Source organism: Oryzias latipes, chromosome 23 (genome assembly GCF_053564925.1).
Source record: "Oryzias latipes strain Hd-rR chromosome 23, Olatipes_Hd-rR_3.1".
NCBI lineage: Eukaryota > Metazoa > Chordata > Actinopteri > Beloniformes > Adrianichthyidae > Oryzias > Oryzias latipes.
The window spans coordinates 26589405-26607899 of record NC_136259.1 but is presented as its reverse complement, the minus strand read 5'-3'; the positions used below and the strand labels follow the sequence as shown (position 1 = coordinate 26607899).

Sequence of the window (18495 nt, the reverse complement as noted above, 5' to 3'; positions counted from 1 at the left end):
TGCCTGCCGTCTGCATAACACGCTTGCTGCCTCCCGTCTGCACAACACGCATGCTGCCTGCCGTCTGCATAACACGCTTGCTGCCTCCCGTCTGCATAACACGCCTGCTGCCTGCCGTCTGCATGCATGTTGTGCAGCGTGAAGGTCTGGAGGTCTCTTATCTACAGATCTCCATGGATCAACATTCTGAGCTCAAACCAGCAGTCTAGCCGTTTGCATCTGACTGAGAAACATCTGACAGTTTCAGTTTGAACAAAGTTTCAGTTTCCTAAACTCTGACCAAAGACACAAACGCAACGAAAGACGGATGTTCTCTGAGAAGAAGAGCTGCAGCTTCTAGAACTCGTTAGGAGACTAAAAAAGAAGATGAACTTCAAACGAAAAGTTGAATGACGATGATGATGACATGATGATGAAGAACACAGCAAAGAGCTGCCGGTACTGGGCTGCTATCGGTTTAAGTTCCTCAGTGTTGTGGCCCAATTATGCAGTTGCCTAATGCGTCTAATCCCTCTAAAGCTGCCTCCCGATCCGACGCATGCACTGCAGCACACCCAGCAGCTGACCCCCCCCCCCCCCCCCCCAAAAGCTCCAACAAAGAGCTGCAGTCTGCTGCAGAAACAGGAACACATGGAGCTGAAGTCTGGACTGAACTGAGCCGGATGGAGAGGCGTTAGCTACCTGCAGTAACGCGGGAAGGTGAGTACTCGGCTGTGGGGGGGCAGGGACTCGTGGTCAGCCGCAGACGCCACCTCTCACTGTGGAATCAAACTACAGTCCTCCATGAAAAATGAAAGCAACCCCCCATGTGACCCCCCCACCCAAAAGAACCAAAGGAACAAATAACAACGAAGGAGCTGATGAGGATGAGGATGATGAAGATGAGAAGACCCGACTGGATTTCAGTTTCAGGATGTTTTTTTTTTAGTACTTCCTGCTCTTCAGTCTCTGAGTTCTGGAGCAGAGGGTGGTTGTTGATGGAACCTCAGATTGAAGAACGTTTGGGTTCTGATGTGAGCAGCTCTTCCCCTTCACTAGATCCTTGAAGGATCTGTGCATTTGTACCCCCAGGAGAGGGCAGTTCTTCCAGGGTAATGGTAGGGGTGTGTGATGGTGCATTTCCATACTTTACAGAGGGACATTGCTGAATCCGACGTTCTCTTCTTACTGTTGAGAACGTCTTAAAGCTCCAGCCTTACATCCCAAACGGTGTTGGTTGAGGGAGGTATGCTTCATTGGGTAGCTGTGAAAAGGCTCTGATCCCTCCTTCCTGTTCCTGGTAGACGAAGGTTCTGGTTCATTGGGGTGACGGTGATCCGGACTTCTCGTCTGTTCCGTCTGAACGTTTGGATGAATTTCAGTGTGTTTAGGTTGAAATGTCAAACAGGTTAATTTATTGTAGTTCTTACATTTTTATAGTTTTATTCCACTTTACCAGGCTTAGTAGAAACTTTTCTTCATTGTTGCTCACTTATTAGCAAAATAAGGAAGAACTTCAGAAATTCAAAAATAAAATTTGTTTTGGACCCACAAATGATTAATTGAACTGAATCAAAACTGTGGCCCGGAAATTCAACTGAATTGTTGCATCTTTAGATTTCTGTTGTTACTTTTGTTGCTAAAAGCTACTCCTTCTTTCTCTTGTTAGTATTTCATGTCTTCATTTCAGAGGAATAAAGTTTATATACAATGAAGTGATAGGAAAGAGTAGCTGAAACCAGACGAAGAGGAGAAGTGAACATTTGTGAGCAGCAGGAGAGTTTCATGCCAAGAAAGAGAACTACAGATGGAATCTTTGCTTTGAGGATGTTGATAGAGATGAGAAGGTCAGAGAGACACGGTCTGTAGATCTGGAGAAAGTTTATGTCCAGAGAGGAAGTGTGGTAAAGTATGAGGAGGTCCGGAATGACAGAGAAGTATGTTAGTGCAGGACATGTATGAGGGCTGTAAGACAGTGGGAGGTGTGCTGTAGGGGGGACAGAGGAGTTTTAGGTGGAGGTGGGGTTTGCAATAGTGATGGACAGGCTGATAGATCAGCTTTGACAGGAACCACCACGGACCATGATGTTTGCAGACGATACTGTGATTTGTAGTGAGAGCAGAGAACAGGTGGAGGAGAAGCTAGAGAGGTGGAGGTTTGCCCTGGAAAGGAGAGGAATGAAGGTTAGCGGCAGTGAGACGGAGAACATGTGTGTGAATGAGAGGAACCCAAGAGGAAGAGTGAGGTTACAGGAAGAAGAGATGAGGAAGGAGGATCTGAAGGATCTAGGGTCAACAGTCCAGAGGAACGGAGAGAGTGGAAAAGAAGAGTGCAGGCAGGTTGGAATGGGTGGAGAAAAGTGTGGAGAGAGCAGCCATGTTGTTTCCTAGAGACACTGAGGAAGACAGGAAGCAGAGATGAAGATGCTGAGGTTCTCTTTGGGAGGGACCAGGATGGATCAGGAATGAGGACATCAGAGGGACAGAACATGTTAGAGGTTCTGGAGATAAAGCCAGACTGAGATGGTTGAGACTGAAAGATCTTCTTTCTCTTTCGGCTTTTCCCATCAGGGGTCGCCACAGCGAATCATCCTTTTCCACCTCACTCTATCATGAACATCTTCTACTCTAACATTAGCCAACTTCATGTCCTCTGTTAAGACATCCATATATCTCCTCTTTGGCCGTCCTCTTGCCCTCCTGCCAGGCAGCTCCATCTCCAACATCCTTCTACCAATATATCCACTATCCCTCCTCTGAACATGTCCAAACCATCTCAGTCTGGCTTCTCTGACTTTGTCGCTAACACAGGCAACATGAGCCGTCCCTCTGATGTACTCGTTCCTTATCCTGTCTAACCTGGTCACTCCTAAGGAGAACCTCAACATCTTCATCTCCGCTACCTCCATCTCAGCCTCTTGTCTCTGTCTCACTGCTACCGTCTCTAACCCATAGAGCAGAGCTGGTCTCACCACTGTCTTGTACACCTTTCCTTTGAGTCTTGCTGACACTCTTCTGTCACACAACACTCCTGACACTTTCCTCCACCCGCTCCAACCTGCCTGCACTCGCCTCTTCACCTCTTTTCCACACTCCCCATCACACTGAACTGTTGACCCCAAGTACTTAAACTCCTGCACCTTCTTCACCTCAGCCCCCTGTAGCCTAACGCTTCTACCTTGATCCCTCTCGTTCAGACACATGTATTCTGTCTTACTACGACTGACCTTCATGCCTCTTCTTTCCAGAGCAAACCTCCACCTCTCTAGCTGTTCCTCCACCTGCTCTCTACTCTCACTGCAAATTACAATGTCATCCGCAAACATCATTGTCCAGGGAGATTCCTGTCTTACCTCGTCTGTCAGCCTGTCCATCAGCATAGCAAACAAAAAAGGACTCAAAGCTGATCCTTGGTGTAGTCCCACCTCCACCTTGAACTCCTCTGTCTGACCTACAGCACATCTCACCACCGTCATACTTCTCTCATACATGTCCTGAACTACTCTGACATACTTCTCTGCCACTCCAGACGACCTCATACAGTACCACAGCTCCTCCCTCGGCACCCTGTCATACGCCTTCTCTAAATCTATGAACACACAATGCAGCTCCTTCTGACCTTCTCTGTACTTTTCCATCAACATTCTCAAAGCAAAAATGGCATCAGTGGTGCTCTTACGGGGCATGAAACCATACTGCTGCTCAAAAATCTCCACATTCTTCCTAAGCCTGGCTTCCACTACTCTTTCCCACAGCTTCATTGTGTGGCTCATCAACTTTATTCCTCTATAGTTGCTGCAGTTCTGCGTGTCACCCTTGTTCTTAAAGATCGGAACCAGAACGCTTCTCCTCCATTCCTCGGGCATCTTCTCACTCTCTAAAATCCTATTGAACAACCTTGTTAGAAATTCCACTGCTGTCTCTCCTAGGCACTTCCATACCTCCACAGGTACGTCATCAGGACCAACGGCCTTTCCGCTCTTCATCCTTTTCAGAGCCTTCCTAACCTCATCCTTTCCAATCTCGGCTACTTCCTGCTCCACAACAACCACATCTTCCTCCCTTCTTTCCCTGTCATTTTCCACGTTCATCAGCTCCTCAAAATACTCCTTCCATCTTTTCTGTACACTCTCTTGGGTTGTTAGCACCTTTCCATCTCTGTCCTTAATCACCCTTATCTGTTGCACGTCCTTCCCATCTCTGTCTCTCTGTCTGGCTAGCCTGTACAAGTCCTTCTCTCCTTCCTTTGTGTCTAACCTGTCATATAGTTCATCGTAAGCTTTCTGTTTGGCCTTTGCCACCTCTCTCTTCACTTTACGCTGCGCTTCCTTGTACTCCTGTCTACCTTCCTCAGTCCTTTCTACATCCCACTTCCTTTTAGCCAACCTCTTCCTCTGGACGCATTCCCGTACTTCCTCATTCCACCACCAAGTCTCTTTACCGTCTTTCCTCTTTCCAGATGACACACCAAGCACCTTCCTACCTGTTTCCCTGATAATCTCTGCTGTAGTTTCCCAGTCATCTGGAAGCTCATCCTGACCACCCAGGACCTGTCTCAACTTCTGCCTAAATTCCTCACAAGTTTCTTCATTCTGTAGCTTCCACCACTTGGTCTTCTTTTCTGTTTTCCCTCTCTTCTTCTTCCTGACCTCCAGAGTCATCTTACACACCACCATGCGGTGCTGTCTGGCTACACTCTCTCCTACCACCACTTTGCAGTCATTAACCTCTCTCAAATGACCTCGTCTACATAGGATGTAGTCCACCTGAGTACTCCTACCTCCACTTCTGTATGTCACTCTATGTTCCTCTCTCTTCTGGAAGTAAGTGTTGACTACAGCCATTTCCATCCTCTTTGCAAAGTCCACCACCATCTGTCCCTCCAGATTCCTTTCCTTCACACCAAACCTCCCCATCACCTCCTCATCACCTCTGTTGCCCTCACCAACATGCCCATTAAAGTCTGCTCCAATAACAACTCTCTCTCCTCTGGGAAAACTCTCTATGACCTCATCCAACTCACTCCAGAATCTCTCCTTCACTTCTAACTCACAGCCAACCTGTGGCGCATACCCACTGACTACATTCACCATCACCCCTTCAATTTCTAACTTTAGGCTCATCATCCTGTCTGAGACTCTTTTCACCTCTAGAACACTGTTTACAAACTCCCCCTTCAGAATCACTCCTACCCCGTTTCTCTTCCTATCAACACCATGATAGAACAGTTTGTATCCTCCTCCAATACTACGTGCCTTGCTGCCCTTCCACCTTGTCTCCTGCACACACAGTACATCTACCTTCCTTCTCTCCATCATGTCTGCCAGCTCTCTGCCTTTCCCTGTCATTGTGCCAACGTTAAGAGTCCCTATTCTCAAACCTATGTTCCTGCCTTTTTCCTTCTCTCTCTGGTCACGGACCCTTCTGCCTCCCCTCTTTCTTCGACCAACAGTAGTCAAATTTCCACCGACACCCTGTAGGTTAACAGCATCGGTGGCGGTCGTTGTTAACCCGGGCCTCGACCGATCCGGTATGTCTAAAGTGTTGTGGATGATTCGCATGGTTATTTTGGCAATTTTTACGCCGGATGCCCTTCCTGACGCAACCCTCTCTATTTATCCGGGCTTGGGACCGGCACAGAAGTAACTGGCTTGCAACCCCTGTGGCTAGATTACAACCCCTGTGGCTAGATTTGATTAGTTGAGACTGAAAGATGCTGAGTCTAAAGGAAGACCAGAGAGGAGGATTCTGGATGCAGAGAAGGAAGACATGAAGGTAGCTGCCGGTAGAGGATGCAGGAGAAAGACGGAGGAAGCTGATTGGCTGTGGAGACCCTGGAGGGAAACGCCCAAAGGAGAAGAAGAAGATATGATGTCTTTATTAAGGACTGCAGGGAAATGAAATGTCATCAGACCACTGGCGCCATGCGACAGCACGAACGCCAATGTGCAACACGAGACCACTTATAGAGTTCTTGATCACACACTGCTGTCTTTGTCCACACCAGAATCAGCTGTTTGACTTCATGGCATGAAGGGCTGATGAGTGAGGAAGTCAAAGAACGTCACCCCCGGAGCTGACGGCTTAAGGTCACAGATACAGAGAACTGTTACTTACTGCAGAGTACTGCAGAGTACTGCGGAGTACTGCAGTGTACTGCATAATACTACAGACGCAGACTGTGTGGTTGATCCAGCAGGCAGGTAGACCAAAGTGATCAGGATGGTCAGTCCAGTCTGTTCCCCTCTCATGAAGGTCTCACATGTCCATCTCCAGACCCGGCTCAGTGGTCTGGTACCGATCCAAATGAGGATGCTGAGGCTGTGCAGGCTGCTGCTGTGGCAGCTGGCTGTCAGAGCATCGTGTCACCTTGTTGCAGGTGAGCTCGTCACAGTGTGTGGTTCCAGATCAAGTCCGGATCAGTGAAACCATTTAGCGGATCCTCCGCCTGCCCCCCTGCCCCCTGCAGGTCTGTGTCGTGGCGGCTCGGACATTTTCGCCTCGGTCAGAGAAAACAGTCCAAAGGGTCAGTTCATCTCCAACATCAGCATTGGTACTGATCCAGGAGCCCGTCCCGTCCGCCTGTGTCTGACAGGCAGGAACGCCGACTGGTTCTACTTAGAGGGTCGGTCCATCAGACTCAACTCCTCTGCATCCCGAGTCCTGGACCGAGAGGTACACCTGGATGCTCATCAGGCCGGTTTCCCTTCAACCACTGACTCAGGTGTGTCTACCACTTAGGTTCACGGATCCGTTCTGAAGGCAGAGCTCACCTGTTACGAACATGATGTCATGCAGGTAAGTCACAAATGCTGGTGAACAAACAGAGGTGTTTCCTCAAAGTCATTCCGGGTTTGTGAAATTCCTTCAGATTCAGAACCGAATCCTAGTGGAGATCCTGAATGTAAACGACAACAAGCCTGTGTTCCTGCAGGAAAGCATCCAACCGCTGAGCATCAGCGAGGTAAAGCATCCAACTGGCCACCATGGTCTTCATCCGTCAGTGTGCAGACAGTAGGCAGAAGTCACAGCAGAGACCTTGACCAAAAGCAGAACTGAAACCCCCAGACTTGGTGGGAGGGGGGAGGGGTAGTTAAACTCTAACAGTAGTTCAGCTTCAGATTTAAGGCTCAGGTTAAGGTTCCGGTCCAGGTCCAGATCCAGATCCAGATAAATGGCGTATACTTATCTAGCGCTTTTTTTTACCTACAAGGCCCAAAGCGCTTTACAGTCACACACTGGTGGCGGCTCCACTGCTGAACACTGGCGCCAACCACCAGAGGCAAGGGGGGGGGGGGGTTCAGTGTCTTACCCAAGGTCCAGGTCCAGGTTCAGGTCCAGGTCCAGGTCCAGGTCCAGGTCCAGGTCCAGGTCCAGGTTCAGGTTCAGGTTCAGGTCTGGATGCTTCAGTTGTACAGGGACCCAGAACAGCCACAGAGGAGCTGATGTTTCTGGGCAGCAGATAACTGCAGGAGGGTCATTGGGGCTGGAGCGGGTCCAGAGAAACACACTGGTGCTGATCCGGTTCTGTTCTGCAGCTGGCTGCTGTGGACTCCGTTCTTTTCTCGGTGAAGGCAGTGGATGCAGACGGAGACGAAATCCGCTACGACATCGATCGGTCATCGGTAAGGTTCCCCTCTCATGGCTCCACTAAACATTCGCCCCGATGACATCCAGCATCGTTCCTGCCTCCAGGCAGACACGTGGTTCTTCAGGATCGATGTGCCAAACTCTGGGGAAGTGGTTCTGAACAAACCTCTGGACTTTGAGAGCAGAACCTGCCTGCAGCTCGTCTTGTGGGCCGAGGTAAGGGACTGCTTCCACCCTTTGCAAAGCTCAGACTCCATCTGGAGGCCTCTGCTCGCCGTCGTTCACAAACCAGAATGTGACTGTCCTGTGGAATAAACTCCCAGGAATGGAACACCGTGGAAAGGTTCAACGTGTCGGCAGTCCTCACCATAAACGTCCAGGACGGGGATGACCAGTACCCTCACTTCCTGCCCTGCATGCTGGTGTCTCAGAGTTTTCCGGTCTGCATGAACCCCGTCTACACAGCAAACATCTCCCACAAACACCAGGTACCCCTGAAGCAGCTCTGCAGGTCAGCGCCCTCACAGAACCGGAACACGGTTGGTTCTCCTGGAAGCAGCGTAGACACCTTCACGTCTTTTGCTTAGACGTCAACAGGGTGACGCCTTTCGGTTGAGGGACTTCTTGTTTGGTTTGACCCCTTGCTTTAGCTTGACGGGAGCAGGTTTTTGTCTGCAGGCAGCTTGTTCTGAAGGTCGGAAATACGCTCTCTGATGCCCCCAAGGTGGTGGGAGCGTAACAATCAGCAGGTTGTTCCTGCACTGACAGGACCTACCGATGAGACCCCGATGCCTCAGGGGGACCTGTTGCCATGGGAACCTAGCCTTGCTTAAATGGGGATGCAGAGTATGAAAGGGTTTAGAAGCAACTCCAGCAGTTCTGGTTCTTTCAGGCAGGGGATGGGTTCAGGTTGGGTTGTCATGTTAAGCAGGTGAGTCTGCTTCAGTTTCAGGACAAGGTTCTGGAGTTTTCTCCGGGTCCAATAAAAGCACAGGACGGGGACAGAGGAATCAACTGTCCTCTCACCTATTCCATCCTGTCAGGTAAGGAGCGCTGTGAGGTTCAGTCCAACATGGAATGAATGCTGGCGTGAACCAGGTGTGTCTGACCCCACAGGTGATGAGGGGGGCAGGTTTGTGATCGACAACAGAACAGGTGAGCTCAGGATAACAGGAGGCGTGAAGAGACCCCGTCTGCCCTCGACCATCAAACTCAACATCATGGTAACGCATCACTTCCTGTTCTGTAGATAACTTTTATCAACACCAGGCCACCTGCAATCTCCTTATATCCAGGTGTGCCAGGTAGACGATCCGCTGAAATACAGCGTGGCAACAGTTCTGGTCAGAGTTCTGGGTGAGAATATGTTCCCCCCGGTCTTCAACAGAACCACCTTCAAAGGATTCATCATCCAGAACTCTAGCCCCGCCTCCATTGTCTCCACATACGGGAACCAGGTGTTACAGGTTCAGGCATTAGACCCCGACTTCTCTGATGTAAACACCCCCCCCCACACACATCTTGTTCTGTTCTTACGCCACACAGAACTCATCCATGCTGTCTGTAACAGGGACTGAACCAAAACATCCGCTACTTCCTTCTGCCTCCATCTGGACTGTACCAAGTGACCCAAGAGGGGGTTCTGATCGGCAGAACTGACCAACTGCAAGCTTTTGACAGACACGTTTTGCAGGTGACTTTAACTCTTGTCTGTAATGAAGCCGGGAACACGTTTCATGCTTTGCTCCAGTGATGCCTGAGTTCAGGTGGGACTCCCCAGGTGAGCTCATTCAGTGCCTCCCAGCAGGAGCAGATTAAATGGAAGCAGCAGAAGCATCAGAGACTGAAAGCTTCACAGTGTGACTCCAGTCAGGAAAAGCAACCGTCCAAAGTGAAGCAGAGTGGAGGAAACATGCAGAATCTACCGTTTGTCCTCCATGTTGGCTCTGCAGGTCGTGGCCAGAGATGAAGAATCTGGAGAAGAAGCTTCTGCCTTAGTGGATGTGGAGGTCTTACAGAGAGGACAAGCAGGTGAGAATGACGGCCACGACCTCCAGGTCACCACCTCCAGGTCATGACCCGGATCACAGGAGGGTTCTGTCTGACTAGGACCTCCCCCAGAATCAGCAGCAGCTCTGATCAGGCAGACCAAAAACTCACGGCTGCACCATCCTGTACTATACTGTACAGTATACTACAGTACAGTGTACTATAGTACAGTATAGTAATGTACCATCCTGTACTATACTGTGCAGTATACTACAGTACAGTGTACTATAGTACAGTATAGTAATGTACCATCCTGTACTATACTGTGCAGTATACTACAGTACAGTGCACTATAGTACAGTATAGTAATGTACCATCCTGTACTATACTGTACAGTATACTACAGTACAGTGTACTATAGTACAGTATAGAAATGTACCATCCTGTACTATACTGTACAGTATACTACAGTACAGTGTACTATAGTACAGTATAGTAATGTACCATCCTGTACTATACTGTGCAGTATACTACAGTACAGTGTACTATAGTACAGTATAGTAATGTACCATCCTGTACTATATTGTACAGTATACTACAGTACAGTGTACTATAGTACAGTATAGTAATGTACCGTCCTGTACTATACTGTACAGTATACTACAGTACAGTGTACTATAGTACAGTATAGTAATGTACCATACTGTACTATACTGTGCAGTATACTACAGTACAGTGTACTATAGTACAGTATAGTAATGTACCATCCTGTACTATACTGTGCAGTATACTACAGTACAGTGTACTATAGTACAGTATAGTAATGTACCATCCTGTACTATACTGTGCAGTATACTACAGTACAGTGTACTATAGTACAGTATAGAAATGTACCATCCTGTACTATACTGTGCAGTATACTACAGTACAGTGCACTATAGTACAGTATAGTAATGTACCATCCTGTACTATACTGTACAGTATACTACAGTACAGTGTACTATAGTACAGTATAGAAATGTACCATCCTGTACTATACTGTACAGTATACTACAGTACAGTGTACTATAGTACAGTATAGTAATGTACCATCCTGTACTATACTGTGCAGTATACTACAGTACAGTGTACTATAGTACAGTATAGTAATGTACCATCCTGTACTATATTGTACAGTATACTACAGTACAGTGTACTATAGTACAGTATAGTAATGTACCATCCTGTACTATACTGTGCAGTATACTACAGTACAGTGTACTACAGTACAGTAATGTACCATCCTGTACTATATTGTGCAGTATACTACAGTACAGTGTACTATAGTACAGTATAGTAATGTACCATCCTGTACTATAATGTACAGTATACTACAGTACAGTGTACTATAGTACAGTATAGTAATGTACCATACTGTACTATACTGTACAGTACAGTGTACTTTACTGTACTGTACTATGCTGCACACTGTTTCTGTACCATATGACGCATTCACTGACTGGGCCTTTTCTGTGTTTCAGTGCCCCGTGGTGCGTTCATGGAGCAGCAGCTCTTTGCGGACGTGGACAGCAGGCTCGCGGTTCTGGTCTCAGCTGTGGTTTTGTTGATGGTTCTGTTGTTTTTCCTGTTTGTGCTGGTTTGGATCAGCCGGAGGAGCCAAGCGCAGAACCCTGAAGAACCCGTGTCTGTGGGGAAACGTGCAGCTCTGGTATGAGCTGAGTAGTTTGTTGCAGTCCTGTGTTTGTGAAAGGTGTTTGTTTCGTCCCCTGTGAGGTAAACTTGTAGACTTTAGTTCTCCTCCAGAACCAGGTTCTGGAACAAACACAGACGAGGACATTTTCTTGCTTCTCTAAATGAACCATAAAATTGGAGGCGGTCCGCCCACAGCAGCACGGCTCCCTGGGGGCTGCGTGCAGACAGAACATAGCACGTTAGTTCACCTGAGAAGGCTGAGTGTTGTCTTTTCCAGAGCAGTCACTGAAGTGTCCTCTGTGGCTCTCAGGTGCACTCCGATCCATCTGTCTCTGAGAGCCAGTCTTTGTTCTCCGGTGGAACCAGTAGTGGACACGGTGAACCGTCCTTACCGTCTGAGAGCCTGCATGGCAGAGAGGGGGTCTACACCAGGAGGCCGTCCATGCCCCCCCCGCCTTCGTCACAGCTCTTCCTCAGAGAAACAGCCGGACGCCGTCCGTTTCAGTCAGACCTCTGCACTGTCCTGGAGAAACCTGAGGGTGGCGCTCACACCCGGACACAGTGGGCTCACCTGAGGTTGCAGGTGAGCCCAGAAGGGACATGACAGCGCATAGGGACGGCGACACGAAACCAGAAGGACTAAAGGAACACCTGATGGACGAGCAGCCCAGCCAATCAAAGAGCAGGAACCCACTCACCTGCAGAAGCAACACCTGAGGAAGAGGCTCCACTTCAGTCCCACCGCTGGATTTGTTCAGAATCACTTTGGTTTGATTTTATGGAAAATGTTGATCTTTTAAAAAATAAAAACTGCTTTAAAAACAGGCCTGTAACCATGGAAACCCAAAACACCACAACACACCCAAGTGAGTTCTGAGTAACCCAGGAAACTGATGTCCGTCCTACAGTCATGAGAATGAAGTGATGTGGGCTTTATTAGAGAGTTTCTGACAAGTTCTGAGTCTGTTCTCTGATATCTGGACCAGAACCGGGCCCTGGAAGGGCCCTAAATGTTTTGTACTGGAGAATCATTTTCCTCTGCGCTGCATCAACTGATCTGAAACTTTGTCCCCTTCCTACCTGAGTCCCCCACCAGCATGAAGGCAGGAGGGTCTGCAGCTCAGCGGTTCCTCCTGACTGAAGGTGGATCGTCCTCAGAACTTTGGTCAGAACAGGATTTGGACTCATTTCCGCTGATGAGAGGCCCCGCCCACTCCAAGGAATAGTTAAAAAGACAATAAAAATATTCGAGTAAAGGAAGAAATTCACGTGTTCCTCTTCAAAACCATAATAGAATCACAAATCGGATGAATGTTTGCTTTTCGGTTGCCATGGTGACTGACCGGAAGAGCCTTTGGGCTGAAACTCCACTCAGACCTCATTATTGTTTTTTTCATTCTCTTTGAAATGTTTGTTCTTGTTTACTGCTTTGTTCTGAGCCGTTTACATTTACAAATGAATGTAACCTGAAATGGTTTGTGCCGTTTGATCGAAACTGCTCTCAAAAAAAGAAGCTTTTATTTTGTCAGGAAGTAGTTCTCTGTTTCGCGGTGTCTGCCTTGACGTCATCAGAAGGCGTTCCGTGTCTCCGCTTCCGCTCGTTTCTTTTTTCCGGTAAACTTTCTTGTTGTTGTTTTTTTGACGTCACTCCGCGTTAACGCCGCGTGCGCTCGCGGCTCTTCCTACCTGTCGCCGCGTGCAGAAGAACCGTCACCGGAGCAGGTGAGTCTGTCTGCGCGGACTACGCACGCGTGGAGGAACGAACGGGAGCCGGCATGAGGTCGGTTCTGTTTCATTTGGGCTTCCCGAACAGCACAGCTCTTCCTTCAGACATCCATCAAACCGGAACCGAACCGGATTATCCCGGAGACCCAGTAAACACAAAAACAGTTCTCACCTGTAGAACTTCCGTTCAGTTCGGCGGGAAAAACATGGGACCATTTAGCTGAGTCCAATCAGAACTGTCAAAGCGTCATGATGCGTCAGAACCGAGCTCCTGCCCTCTGACCCAACCTGAAAGTACCGCTCGGTGCAGTTCCCGACATGACCACTGGGGGCAGGAAAGGATTCTACAGGTGCTTTAGCTTAGGGAGAGGTCAAAGGTCGCCCATGGGACAGAAGGTCTCAGAAGTTCTGTTGGGATCAGTGTCAGAACTGGACCTGGGGGTACAGAGGAGCATTTTTCCTGAGGGTTCTTCTTGGTGTCAGCTTCTCATGTTGTGTTTAATCTGAACCCCCAGAACCGGGCCTTCATGCTGTGTTCTGTTCCAGCATGAGCGTCCAGCCCCGGAGGGTTCGGCTGAAGCCATGGCTCCTGGCTCAGGTGAACAGCGGCAGGTATCCCGGTCTGCAGTGGCTCGGTCCGGACCACCGGCTCTTCCAGATCCCGTGGAAACACGCGACCCGCCACACGCCGGTATCAGACGAGGAGAACACCATCTTCAAGGTAAAGTGTGCGAAGTTCTGCTGGTCTGAGGCGTTTGGGCCAAGTAGAACCGGTCCAAACCGTTCTTAGACATGCTCATCCAGCCGAACTTGCAAAAGGCCGGAACATGTCGGTGTGGCAACACCCCCCGGTTTCATTTCCCTGTTAACCTGCAGATGGTGATGTCACTTCCTCTTTCGCAGTGGCAGCTTCCTCTTTAGTGCTGCGGAGGCTTCGAGTCCAAGCGGTTCCTCTGAGAGGATCTGACCCTGGTTCTGCCTGACACTAACTTTGGTTTCTCAATGTTCTGACCCAATTCTTGTCTGAGCTCAGAACTGACAGCAGGGACGGTGAACGGCCCACTTCCTCAAACTATGCTGAGTCCGGCGCCACACCCTGACTGCTACATGGGCCCCTTTCCCCTGCTCTGTGTCTGGCAGGCGTGGGCTGTAGAGACGGGGAAGTACCTGGAGGGGGTGGACGAGCCCGACCCGGCCAAATGGAAGGCCAACCTGCGCTGTGCGCTGAACAAGAGCCGTGAGTTCCAGCTGAAGTACGACGGAACCAAGGAGACGCCACTGCAGCCGTACAAGATCTATGAAGTCTGCGAGCATCCAGGTGTCACAGGTGAGCTCCACGGCCTGTGCTGAGAACCAGAGGTTCTGACTAATACATGGTGGTGAACCTCCTGACCTCTGACCTTTGTTTCAGACGGGGCCGAGGAGGAGGAGGAGGTGAGGATTCAGAGGAGAACATCTAGAACTTTCACTTCTGATCTCATTTGTCTCATCAGATGATGTTTTTGCAGATGCCCAACCTGATGGACCTCAGCATCAGTAAGTCAGCTCTGCGGTCACGGTGGTCTGCCGTGGTCTGCTGTCACCGTGACGGCAGCAGCTGATGTTCCCTGTGTGTTTCCAGACCCCCCCATCGGCGAGCCGCCCTTCTCTGAACCCCCCCGGCTCATTCCCCTGGACCTCCCCATCGCCTCTGACCTGCAGCTCCAGGTGGAGCAGAGGGGTTTTGTTCAACATACAGGACTTCCAAATGGACTCAATGACCTGAACTCGCTGCCTGCCACCCAGGCAGAACCGGGCCTGATGGAGGCCAGTACCATGGAGGCTGTGCAGAACCAGACAGGCTCTCAGAACCAGCAGACCTTCAAGTACGACTTGCTGAGCAGCGTTCCACGTGAGTCCAGCCTCTATCTGTTGGGTCGACAGGAAGCGGTTTGGGTCTCACAGGTCCAAACCCAGGTTTAAAGTGTTTCAGAAACTATCGGGTCGATAAAGCAGAACCTTCCTGATATTTAAATCAGGAGCTCTGCTGCAGTTTGAAACAAAAGAACCTTCAGATGTGACAGAACCGTTCGATCCTGAAGGAACAACAGCAGGAATTCATTTCTCTGCAGACATGAAGCTCTGACTGTAGAAATGTGGAGATGAAAGAAGAAAGTTCTGGAATCTTTGAGCCCAGAGTCACGTCTTCTCACAGCAGGTCCGGATACCAAAGAAGAACCGCTTTGACCTGAAGGATCTACGTCTTCCAAACTGTAGGACATGCTGGAAGATTTCTGATGGTTCAGTTTCAATCCCACTTTATTGAATGCTTTCACAGCAAAATACATTTCAAACCACTGATTCCACTGAGAAGGTTTAGTCCAGAACATCGAAAAGAACCTGGAAGCTCGAGTTCTGAAGAATCTGAAGGTTTAAGATGTTCTTTCAGGGGTGAGACCAGAGCAGGCCATGATCATGATCTGATACAAATAAAAGCATTTGTGCAGAAGAGACAGAAATGGGCGGAGCCTGGTAATGTTTGTTACAATTTGTGGAGTCAAATTCCAGTTCATTGGCTGAGTCTTCATCAGGAGTCAAAGCGATGTAAAGCTGTGTGTCATCAGCGTACCTATAAAAACACTTCACTGCTGAAAGGACGGACCAGAACCAGAGCAGATTTTCAACATTTTACGATTATTCCATAACGGTTATAATGTACATAAATTTATGGCAATGTGAAAATAAAATACAAGAGCATTAACAGAACAGGTTCCAGACATCAAACATCCTTTTCCTCAAGCAGAGACAATAGATTTGATGATTAGTTAGTTTTTACTGTGAAAATTTAAGAGTGTATTCAGACTGGAAAATCCGTTGTTCCAGTGCGCTCAATTTGGTCCGGATGGAGTCCTGAACCGTGTGTTTGGTCTGTACCCAGACTGCCGTCAAGCAGACTTCCTGTTCTGGACCGAAGCTTGTAAACAAAACCAGGTGACTAAAGATTTCTTCACTCATTGGTCAGGAAATACGAGGGGGAGGCAAAGTAGAGACAGAATAATGGAAGTCCTACAAACTTTAGATTTGACTCAAGGTTTGAACGTCTGTATCAACGTCAGGCTCGACACGTTTACTGCTGCTTTGGTCCGGTGGAGTCCGGCTGCAGGACGGTTACTGACAGGAAGACGGCTAAGAAGGACGCGGATGAATGTTCATGACGGACAGACTGTCTGGACAACAGTGAGAAACGATGTGGATCACGTTGAAGACGGTTGTAATGAGTCTGCATTCATGAGTGTCTGTGTCTCACGGTGGTGGTTTGTTTTTAGAGAATTCTGTTATGGAACCACAAGCTAGTTTTTAGGCGGACATCACAGCGCTGGGCGCGTGACGCCACAGAAGAGCAGGAAAGACGGGTTTTCAGCCCGACTCTTTCTCCCGTTTGATAAAACAACAATCGTTGTTTCCATTTTTTTTTTTTTTTTTTTTTTTAACTTGTCCTGTCCAACAGCTGGGCAAACAGATGAGAGCTGAGGGCCTCTTGTGTTGGACATATTTTACTTTAACAACAGGGGTTATTAATCTTCAGACAAACCAAAGGTATGTCTGAATAAACCCCTTTTGGAATTGAGGCCAAACTTTATTAATTTCAAACATGTTTGAAAATCTTTGGTGTTGGACCGGACGGAAAAGGAAAGAGGGGAAGAAGAGAGGGGGGGGGGGGGTAGGAGGGTGATAATAGGAGGGGAAGGGGGGTAAGACCATGAAGCAGCATAGAGCAGACAGGTTGTTTCCATTTGTCCGTCGCTCATCTGGTCTTTCATTCCTGCTCCGGTTCCGTCGCTACGCTCCAGGAACGGATCGTTCTCTATCCTAGAGCGAACCGAAGCTCAGCCTAATTGGAAACGAACAGAGACCACCTCCAAAGATGGGTCAGAGATCGGTTCCTGGTACCAGACCAGGCTCCACTTGGTTGTATTCAGACGGAAAATGAGTTCTGGATTATCAGTTCAGTTTAGGAGAACCAAATGTGTCCAGTCTGAATAGAGCCATAAATAAAGAAGTTCCAGTCTCCCTGTTCTAAAGTTCTAGATCTGGTCTGGTTAAGAATGTGGCTTTGGTTCCAGAGAACAGAGCACGAGTCCGGTTCTGGCGCATCTTCACGATGTTTCTGCTGGATGGATCCTGTTTCCATCTCTGGAGCAGACCCTTCGTCGTCACCATGGTAACACGTCTGACCCATGTCCTGCCTCCCTCTGCTGCAGTAACAGACCTGGACCTGAAGTTCCAGTACCGAGGCACAACGATGGGATCCGAAACGGTCAGTAACCCCCAGGGCTGCAGGCTGTATTATGGACACCTGGAGCCCACCCCAGACCAGGTGGACCTGTTTGGTCCCGTCAGTCTGCAGCAAGTCCGGTTCCCTGGAACCTCTGAGATCCAGAACCAGAAGCAGCGGTTCTACACAGATGCCCTGTTGGATGTCATGGATCGAGGTCTGATCCTGGAGATCCTGGACCAGGACATTTACGCCATTCGTCTGTGTCAGTGTAAGGTGTTCTGGTCTGGGCCAGGCCTGCCAGAACCAGGACCACCAAACCCCATAGAGAGGGAGAAGAGGATCAAAGTGTTCAGTCTGAACGACTTCCTTCAAGGTGGGCTTTCTCCCGGTCAGCGTGGTTCTCCAACCGGCTGAGGTTCAACGTCTCCTCCTCCATCTGCAGGTCTGATTCTGTACCAGAAGGGCGAAGCTCCGAACCCTCCACCCTTCGAGGTCTACTTCTGCTTTGGCGAGGACTGGCCAGACAAGAAGCCCAAAGAGAGGAAGCTCATCATTGTCCAGGTCGGCCGTTGGGTCGGGCAGCAGAAGCTGGCTGTTCTCCTGGATCTGATTTTGACGAGTTCTTCTGTTCTAAGGTGGTTCCGGTGGTGGCCCGGATCCTAACGGAGATGTTCTCTGGAGAAATGAGTTGGTCCACGGACAGCATCCGGCTGCAGATCTCCAACCCCGACGTGAAGGACCAGACGGTGGAGCAGTTCAAAGAGCTGCAGAGACTCCTGCAGAGCCAGAACATCCAGGGGCCCTGGACCGCCATCGCCCCCTAAAGCCGCCCCACCCGAAATCACTCCAGGGGCCCTGGACCCCCGTCGCCCCTAGAACATTCAGGGCAGCGTGGTCTTTTCTGTGCCAAGTTTGAGCAGCTTAAGTCAAACTGCTGAGCGATGAGTTCACGGTGAAGCTGGGATTTCCGGATTTTTACTGCTGCTTCAACAGACCTGCATGTCCGGTACCCGATAATGACCTTCGCCAGAACACTTAGGACCACCCCCAAAGGAAAGACGATGTCTTCATAGAAACCTGTATATGACCCCCCCCCCCAAAGGATGGTGGGGGGGGGGGGGGGGGTTAAAAAAACTTTTATACGTTTTGGATACAAATATTAAATAAATTTTATCTCAAAGTTTGCAGAAACATTTTTCCAACCAAAAAACACCGGCGGGGGGGGGGTTAAACAGACGTGGAGCCTTTCATCCATGTCGGTT

General features: G+C 49.1%; 2 protein-coding genes across 6 annotated transcripts; both read left to right on the top strand.

The window, feature by feature from the left end:
• The first annotated feature begins 584 nt into the window (after positions 1-584).
• On the top strand, positions 585-12074 carry cdhr5-rs (cadherin-related family member 5, related sequence). Of its 3 annotated transcripts, none has more exons than XM_020700439.3 (15): positions 585-699; positions 6235-6358; positions 6449-6654; positions 6721-6777; positions 6851-6943; positions 7518-7604; positions 7675-7785; positions 7893-8057; positions 8516-8612; positions 8686-8792; positions 8865-9065; positions 9140-9262; positions 9522-9600; positions 11079-11266; positions 11561-12074. In XM_020700439.3, exons 2-15 carry the CDS (start codon positions 6286-6288, stop codon positions 11852-11854), a joined length of 1881 nt encoding a protein of 626 aa, XP_020556098.1. In that variant the 5' UTR covers positions 585-699; positions 6235-6285; the 3' UTR covers positions 11855-12074. The 3 variants fall into 3 exon arrangements, with proteins under 3 accessions (XP_020556098.1, XP_011491718.1, XP_020556097.1); XM_011493416.4 differs by having other exon boundaries at positions 590-699; positions 6256-6358; XM_020700438.3 differs by lacking the exon at positions 585-699 and having other exon boundaries at positions 6061-6358.
• A 532-nt stretch (positions 12075-12606) lies between these two features.
• irf5 (interferon regulatory factor 5) lies at positions 12607-18413 on the top strand. 3 transcript variants are annotated; one of them, XM_004085025.5, is made up of 9 exons: positions 12607-12972; positions 13522-13696; positions 14116-14302; positions 14387-14409; positions 14484-14511; positions 14597-14866; positions 17217-17606; positions 17676-17794; positions 17869-18413. In XM_004085025.5, the coding sequence occupies exons 2-9, from the start codon at positions 13523-13525 to the stop codon at positions 18055-18057; spliced, it is 1380 nt and encodes a 459-aa protein (XP_004085073.1). In that variant the 5' UTR covers positions 12607-12972; position 13522; the 3' UTR covers positions 18058-18413. The 3 variants fall into 3 exon arrangements, with proteins under 3 accessions (XP_004085073.1, XP_011491717.1, XP_020556100.1); XM_011493415.4 differs by lacking the exon at positions 12607-12972 and adding an exon at positions 13291-13416; XM_020700441.3 differs by lacking the exon at positions 12607-12972 and having other exon boundaries at positions 13503-13696.
• Positions 18414-18495: the final 82 nt, after the last annotated feature.